Genomic DNA, 9,087 nt, shown 5'->3' with positions numbered 1-9,087 from the left:
TGTAGGGACAACTGCTGTTAATCCCAGCCCAAGAACATTAAGAAAAACCAAGGCCTAGCATTCCATACCCAGGCCTGCTAGCATACGCGTGCCAACACAAACCTCCTAAATATTGACAGTCTTTAAGAGTATCTACACCAAGATGTTGAAAGAAGACATACGTATGTTATCATATAATCAAAAATATTGTAAATATACCTTTTGTAGACTGCGCTTCTCAGTAAATTTTCGCGACCTTGGGAAAAATTCCTGAAAAAACAACACGACCAACACTCGCTCAGCATGCAAACTGTCTACTGTTCAACAGGAAGTTTGTTTGTTTACAAACAAAATGTCCACCTCCTTCAGTTTGTCGTGATAACATAAAACTCATGATACAAACAGCAAATTAATTAAATTCTGATTTATTGGAATGGAATGTATTATGTGTACATTACATTAACTTTTGTGTAGGCTTGCACTGATATCATTTTCATTCATTTAGGACTATTTGGGGATGATATAAATAAAAAAATACGAAAGAATTTACTTTGTTTAGTTGCTGTCTCTTATACACATCTAGATGTGTATAAGAGACAGGAGTAGGGATTGTCTCCCGGTGTACTACCCAATCACCACCAGAAGGACCCCACTAGAAATAAGTCTTCTTCTTCCGTGGGCTATCCTTGGTGTTTACACAATTTTTTGGCCCGGACCAATTTTGGCGTGACAGGCCCACTATTAGCAGCTTTCTGGGTTGGCAATTCAATTGAATAACTTTACAAGTAACAGATTGTTGACTTTTTAACCCTTTCTACTGTACAGTAACTGTAGGACAGTTCCTATCCACACCATACAGTAGCATCATATTTCGTAAACATAATTTAATTTTGATCTTTAGCTTATAAACTATCCCATCATTCCTCGACCTGATTTACCCTTACAAGGTCAACTGCCAGAAGAAAACTAAGTGTCTACTGACCCCCAAAGGGACAGCAGACACAAAAAGACTAATAGGTACCCTTGGGTATGGTATTGTATGGGTTCACAGTGTCTATGTGTCAGGATACTGCACAAAATACCTTTAGCACAGTAATTAAGTGTAACATTTTGTAATTAAGTGTAACATGAGTAAAACAAAATTTATGTCAAATGCAGATACAGCAAGTCCTAAAAATAAATGATTCTGAAGTTCAAAAGGAAGACGAATACATCTACCTGGGACAAAGGTTCTCCCTGAGAGAAAGACCAAGAAAAAAAAAAATCAAAAAGAAGAATAAGAGCAGGATGGGAAGCCTTTGCCAGACATAAGAATATAATGAAAGGCAAACTACCATTATGTCTAAAAAAAATGTATTCAACCAATGCATTATCCCAGCCATCATTAATGGCAGTGAAACTTGGGCCATCACAAAGAACCTTCAACTCAAACTCGTAGTGACACAACACAAGATGGAAAGAAGTATGTTGAACATCATGCTTAGAGACAGAAAAACACTCAACTGGATTAGAGAACAGACAAGGGTCAATGATTTGGTCACAACGATTAAGAAAAGGAAATGGAACTGGGCAGGACACATTTCACGACGTAATGATAACAGATGGAGTGCTTTAATCACCGAATGGACACCTTACCTGGGAAAAAGAAAAAGGGGAAAAAGAAAAAGGGGAAGACCAGGGAAAAGGTGGAGAGACGAGATAGACCAATATTGGAAAACCTGTAATAGGTCAATCATTGCACAAGACCGGAAACTTTGGAAAAGTCATACTGAGGCCTTCATCCAGCAGTGGATTGACAATGGCTGATAAATGAATGAAAAAATGAATGTTGAAAATTTTTGAATTTGAATTCATTGAAAATTGTATTAAGCATTTGTACATCGGTACTACTGTACTTTGTGTTTGAACAAATTATTCTACATATCATGATATTATAATATCAAACTCACAACAAAATTCAGGGTTCTCACCGGCATGTTAGGAATGGTGGTCGGTAACCGCCCCGAACCCGGAGGTGTGTCGGCGACCACACCGAAAATTTAGGCTGAAAAAATCATAGTTATCATAGCTATGATTGAATGTACCCATGAATCTGCGGTGTACGAAAATCAAATCTTCCCAAAAATAGTATTGTTACTGGGGGCCCCTCCCCATGGCCCCCCAGTCAGTGGCACGTTGCTATGCAATGCAAGTTCTCACAGATTTCTTTTGGGAAAAGTTGGCAACTATGGATAAATAGAAATTTATACAGACCTAGCCTAGGCCTATCCTCTTCATTTTAAAGAAAAATGAGGCATGTTGTGACGAAAAGGTTAAGTTGTCGCATAATAAAATAAATAATAATTACTATTTATTTAGTCAATATCAAATTAACACACCCCTTTTTTGCATCTTAATACTACTCGCTAATAATCATTTAGATCAAAGTCCAATGACATGCCTTCACAATTTTAGGCTGTCAGTGTCAAATTTAACTGACAGCTCATGTAGGGACAACTGCTGTTATTCCCAGCCCAAGAACATTAAGAAAAACCAAGGCCTAGCATTCCATACCCAGGCCTGCTAGCATACGCGTGCCAACACAAACCTCCTAAATATTGACAGTCTTTAAGAGTATCTACACCAAGATGTTGAAAGAAGACATACGTATGTTATCATATAATCAAAAATATTGTAAATATACCTTTTGTAGACTGCGCTTCTCAGTAAATTTTCGCGACCTTGGGAAAAATTCCTGAAAAAACAACACGACCAACACTCGCTCAGCATGCAAACTGTCTACTGTTCAACAGGAAGTTTGTTTGTTTACAAACAAAATGTCCACCTCCTTCAGTTTGTCGTGATAACATAAAACTCATGATACAAACAGCAAATTAATTAAATTCTGATTTATTGGAATGGAATGTATTATGTGTACATTACATTAACTTTTGTGTAGGCTTGCACTGATATCATTTTCATTCATTTAGGACTATTTGGGGATGATATAAATAAAAAAATACGAAAGAATTTACTTTGTTTAGTTGCTTGCTGCCCTCAACGTCATGATTTCTCTAGAGACCGACGCTGCTGGCAGCAGAGAAGTGTATTGTACGGCTGCTGTTCTGTAGCACTCGAGCCTTGTTTTACGTTTAATTTGAGAAACAAATAAAAAATGACGAGTTTAAGTCGTTTAGAAAGAGTAGGCACAATATTTACTAGGTGAGCCTTTAGGGAGAAAACGCTAGTGAGAGACCGTCAGGCATCATTCGATAGTACCCTCTAGGCCTATCTCTAGTTTAGTAGGCCTAGGCCTACCTAGCATAGGCCCCTAGTGAGCTAGGCCTACCTGGGGCCTAGCTAGAGTAGAGGCTTAGGCTAGGCCTAGTAGAGGTGCCTTGCCCAGGCTAGACCTATAGAGGCCTAGCTAGGCCTAGAGGTGCCTAGGCTAGTGGAAGTGGATATATTTACGTGACCGTAGTAAACAATCAGTAAACGATATACAGGATCTACTTGAAATAAATAATGCATGCGCAGTCATACTTTAATAAACTTACATCGTTCACTCGATCGAAATTAGCGTCGCCCCTAGCCGTGGTGCGCAAGCTTACAAACAACGGCACAGATTTCATTAAAAGCCTAATTTGTTTTTATTAACGCCGTGGCTAGAGATACGGTACCGTATTGGAATTGTTAAAGGTACGGTGAATGATATTACGTCATGATTAGCCAATAGAAATGACCGACTCGATTTTGGCTTTTTTGCAAAGTCGACGTCGCGATCATGAGAAACGCAAGTGAGTGCGTTTCTATCATCAACCAATCGCACATACGCGTTTACAATTGCCAGTTTCTTATTGGCCAGTGATTCGGTCATCATATTCTTGGTATCTGGATCAGGATTTTCTTGTATGAACGCACGGCAGCTAATGGTTAGCAGGATCCGGATGCTGCTAACCGTTAGTTGCCGTGTGAGAACATAGCCTTAATGTTTTATTCAAACACTAACAAAAACAACATTGGCAGTTAATTTCAATTAAATACCACGCTGTGCATGTGTCTACAAAGTATGGATGCAAAGAGTGTGTGGAATAGATAGCCGGTACGTTGTGGTCATGACATGAGTAGAGTGAAAAGAATACAAATAGGCTTATTTCTAGCTCATTATCAAAATGATTCAATGATTTATTTAATGATTTAATTGCATACAACTATAGCAAATTCAATATGTTTAATAGGAATGGAAAAATTATAATTATCGAACGTCAAACCCTGTCATAAACTGTTTACAAAAATTCATTCAACCAATTCAGGAATTCCCCATGTGCTTTGCTGTCGACTCAATTGTGTGTTGTTGAATAATGGTTTTTGTAAAGAGCAGAAACTTCTTTGTTTGTACAAAAAAATGTTTGGTCAAGTTAATGTAATTTAACATGACTATAAACACACGTTTGGGGGATTTGATTTATGTATGGCTACCATGGATTCATGGAAAAGGGCCTCAGCAAATCAGTGCCGTGGTGAGCTTGGGCACCGCGGCTTGGGCCGACGCTAATTTCAAGTCCTGACCGATAATGCAAGTTTATTGAAGTGTGACTGCGCATGTGCTCTTTATTTTACATGAATACCATATATTGTTTCCTGATTTGTTTACGGTGACGTAAATATATCCACTTCCTTCATAATTTAATTGTGGGATGCATTAAAATATCCTGTCATTAGAGTTCATGGCATTGGTGAGCAAGATAAAAAATAAAAATGTGGCAGGTTCGTGAAACAATTACCCTGACTACCTCCGATGCTCGACTGTATAAAGTATACACAAAAAGCAGATGGCGAGACCATTCCAGTGGATGCGATCTACAACCTCTGAATTTGTCTAGTAACGAAGTTGTCAAGAAAAATGATTATCTCCTATCTTTGAGAAATACTTGTCATTTTTTTTTCTTCTTTAGCGTAAAACTAAAATTTATGCCAATATTTTTTCATGGTTTATATTATTAATAATTTGAGTAATGCATATTACTGTACTCTAATATTTACATCAAAATAGATTTTTAATGAAATTCCTGTCAGGAATGGGGCTTTCAATACAGTATCGGTGCTCTTAATTTCTTTATGTCAATCAAATTTAATTACAATACCTACCTCTAGACACATCGAAAATTAATACTACTCGCTAGACTAGACTGAGCGTACAGTTATATACATTGGTTTATTTATTGAGAGCTAGGCCAAGGCCTAATTTTGCGTGAACATTTATGGAAATATATAACAACATAATTATTTTATAGTCCATAAAGGCAATGAAAACAAAAGTAATGTTTGTTTATTTATTTTGAGAGGAAAAAATTAGGTGGCTTGCTGTTAAATGCAACAGATTTTAATTATATGTCAAAGGATTGATATTGACAGTATTTATTTTATAGAACACAAAATCTGATTCGTTCAGGAGTTATTAAAGATGCAGATAAACCACTATGGTATGAAGTGATGGCAGCATTTCCACCAATGGAGGAACCCAAATATGAAAGAAAAATCTCTGATGATTGGCCAAGGGAGATTCTATACAAAGAAGATAAGGTTAGAGCGTAAGTATTTTCCGTTTTTTAACGTCCTTCATTTGTTATTTTACATACAATTTGGCGCCTTGCCACGATTTGTAAGTTTTGAAAGAATATAGATTACAGTATAAAGAGTAGAGAATAACTACATGGTGAAGTCTATTTCAGCATTTACAGGAACAAAGTTATTGTAGAAAGATTCAATTAAAAAAACAATGAGCTTGTGTGGGACGGCAAATTCCTGGCTTTGATCTGATTAGTCAGTTGTTAGTTTGATTGAAATTTCTTTACTACTACTCAGGGCTGGAAAAAGTGTGCGACCGGGGGTCGGAGGCATTGACCTTTAACCCGGAAGCATTTTAGAAAAAAATGTGGTTTTTTTTGCACACCACTATTTAATGCATAAATATAATATTTTTGCTTGCTCAAAACCTCTAAATGTGCTACTGTTTCGCTATAATATAAATATAATATAATATATTAATATAATATAACATTTGGTCCTGTAAGCATTTGATGAAGATAATTTTTATGGTCGGAGGCACAAAATATTTTTTTTTCCAGGCCTGCTACTACTATTCATTATTGTTTGGAGTATCATGGCTTCATAACTATTTTTCCATAGCAATTATTGTTGTTTTTAATCCCTTTCTAGTTACTTCTACAAAACCTTTCGAAACAGACAGACAATTGATCTAAGTAAGCCTGATGCTTTTAAGCACACAACATGTTACAAGTAAGTTACTGTATATTATTTTAAATATGTATTTGTTCCATCAAAAATACCAAAAAAATAATTACAATATTTTTTTTAATTAATTTGCTCATTCCCAAGTAACATAAAAATTATCAATTTGAACATAAAAATTAGTGAATTAAAAACATGTTTACCCATAATTTTACAGCAAAATTGTTGTCATTATCCTGTATAAAAATCAGAGTACTAATTTTTAAAATTTAATTATTTTTTATGCTTAAGTTAATACTTTGTATGTTACTGCAAAATGAGCAAGTTAATTTCCAAATTATTTTTATAATTTTTTTTGGGTCATTTTCAGGGGACAATAAACCTTTACAGAAGCTATAAAAAAAATTGAATAAATGAATAAAGAGAACTCATTTGATAATATAAATAATATGTAATAAAATACCTCATAATTGACTATATATCTAAATAAATAAGTACATAGTGTTGAAGAAAAATTGCAAAAAAAAATGTATTTGCTGTTGGAAAGGAATGTGAAAGGAATTTGAAAAAGAAAATTATAAGTTATTTATTTAAATATCTCAGATTTATTACTAAGTACCAAGAACTTGATAAATCAAGAGACGGAAAATCCGATGAGGACCTACTTAAGGAAGTGGAAGAAGCACTTACCAGTGAAGGTGTCATTTTACAACGGTTTTTACAAAAGAATTCTCAGTCACAGGTAAGCTTAGCAAATGATGTGGATCTGCACCATTTTCATGTGTATGCATGTGTATATATTGATGTATAGGAGGGCAGAAAAAAATAATACTAAGAAAATTTTGTTTTCTTATTTATCAAATAGTTTGGCCAAAAACATCCAAAGGAGAAAATAAAAATAAAATTATATTAGTGAACGTAAACAGGATATTAATGGGATGGTTAAATACTATAAGTTTATATAATTAAGGAGAAATATTCATATCTTATTTTTTCGGAATTTCAAGGCAGTAGTGAGCATTATAAAAATATAGAAAAATTTTTTTTTTTCTAAAATATTCTTTATTTCTTGCTGGCAGGTTTAGTCAAAATCATTATTATTGGCAGGCTGCGGATTCGCTAAACAGGGCGTAAAAAAAATCCCACCAAAGTTATGATATATTAAAAGTATGAGTGTAAAACAAAATGGGAAAAAATGATAATTCCATCATTGATGGTGGTTTTTGCATGGCAAGCCCCAACATTAATTTCTGAAAATCTCTATGAAAGTTATGTCTACCAAAGTAAAGTATCAGTTCATTATTTTGCCCATGGTAACATTTTTTAATTGCACACACTTTTTAGCAGGTTGTCAACTATTCTTTTTCTACTAATATAGGTACATGATAGATCTGAAACAGAACGGCCCAATCAGGAGACTGCACCATCCTGAGGTTTAACACATGAATGGCTGGAACGAATCAGGGAGAAGATATTGATGAACTAACAGTTGAAGCAGGTGACATAAACCACTAAAACAACAAACAGTATTAACACCATAGCAGTATACTTCACATGCCTTTGTATTAAAGGGGATTCTACATTAAAATTTAAATTTAAAAACATGATCACTCCCTTTCTGATAGAATTTTCCTCAGCTTGGTTGTGATAAACAAGCATTGTAAAGTAGCTCCACAATCATAAATGTTGATACCTGTATTACTCAAATTAGACAATGCTGCAGCATATTATTATTTAGGCTCACTGTTTAGTAGAAAATATAATATTTATGTATTCTTACATCTGTAAGGTTTTTATTTCACTAAAATTTGCTGCCTTATCCATGAAATTTGAATTGAACCCACTTTTCATTTTTACCATAGTATTGTTAATTTGCATTTTATTTACATGCTCCTGGAAAGGCATTGAACTTATGAATATTAATGAGTTCTTTGAAACTGACTATCAACTAAGTAAAACAATGATTACCTGAAGAACATAATTTCACATACTATTTTATTTCGGAGATTCTCTTATGCTATATACTGTATTTGTGACTTTTTCAAATAATGGACCTTTCCGATAAGCACCATTCTTTGGATAGTGTTGCCACATTCCCACAAATCAATAGCGTAAAATGTATGTAAACATGTGCGTTTGTGGGAAAACGTGTATTTGTAGGACACGCGCATATTCCAGGCTCTGTTCTGATTGGTCATTTGTTAAGTTTGATTGACACTGTGGAAAGATCCATTTCACTAAAGGTGTGAGGAATAAATGACACAAAGGAAACTTTCACTCCAGCATCTTCCTCCCCTCCCCCCACCCCTTTCTGTGTAATGCAAAGAAACACAAAATGAGGTACTGTACAACAATCAAAATAAAATTTATAAAACAAGTACATAGTATTTTTTCATTTTCTAATGTTTATTGTTGAACACAAGTGTAGGATATATGCATAATCTGCATAAATAGACAAAGCCTGCTTCACAACAACCTATATTTTCAGCATAAATTGATTTACATGGAAAAACACAATTACATGAAGATTTCACCTGATGCTATGAAAAACTGACAGACCAAAATATTTCATACAAAAAAAATTATTTTTACTACATGATTTTTTGGTCTACAAAATTAATAAATTCATATCTAAGTACTTTTTTCCAGAATTTTCTATGCAATATAAATCATTATGAAGTTAGGTGGTTTGAATAGTGCAATTCAAGAGAAGAAATATAGTTAATTTTAAAACCATGAATGTATGGAATGATCATCAAATATGATTGAAATATCCCCATTCATAGATATATGATTGCACCCCAATTATTATAACATAATACAAAAAAGAACTAATTTCACAATCACTTCCGACATTGCACAAGCATTCAATTTTAC

At 34.3% G+C, this 9,087-nt stretch overlaps 2 protein-coding genes across 5 annotated transcripts in view; one reads left to right on the top strand and one right to left on the bottom strand.

The window, feature by feature from the left end:
• LOC117118439 (CUE domain-containing protein 1-like) overlaps positions 1–2,927 on the bottom strand; it is a 78,472-nt gene extending 75,545 nt beyond the window's left edge. The window contains exon 1 of one of the 4 annotated variants that reach the window (XM_033263033.1): positions 2,663–2,927. The gene's annotated coding sequence lies outside the window, so the exon portion shown is untranslated. Of the gene's footprint in view, positions 1–198; positions 483–2,662 lie in introns of those variants that run through there. The other 3 variants (XM_033263035.1, XM_033263032.1, XM_033263034.1) reach the window with 3 other exon arrangements.
• Positions 2,928–3,028: 101 nt separating this feature from the next.
• LOC117118441 (28S ribosomal protein S23, mitochondrial-like) lies at positions 3,029–8,587 on the top strand. Its single transcript, XM_033263036.1, has 5 exons — positions 3,029–3,180; positions 5,388–5,549; positions 6,178–6,258; positions 6,814–6,952; positions 7,589–8,587. The coding sequence occupies exons 1-5, from the start codon at positions 3,134–3,136 to the stop codon at positions 7,640–7,642; spliced, it is 483 nt and encodes a 160-aa protein (XP_033118927.1). The 5' UTR covers positions 3,029–3,133; the 3' UTR covers positions 7,643–8,587.
• Positions 8,588–9,087: the final 500 nt, after the last annotated feature.

This window comes from Anneissia japonica, unplaced genomic scaffold, assembly GCF_011630105.1.
Source record: "Anneissia japonica isolate Jap-2015-1 unplaced genomic scaffold, ASM1163010v1 scaffold695_len1296351_cov181, whole genome shotgun sequence".
NCBI classification, from domain to species: domain Eukaryota; kingdom Metazoa; phylum Echinodermata; class Crinoidea; order Comatulida; family Comatulidae; genus Anneissia; species Anneissia japonica.
Note: the sequence above shows the minus strand (reverse complement) of the source record. Positions and strands in the feature narration are given on the sequence as shown.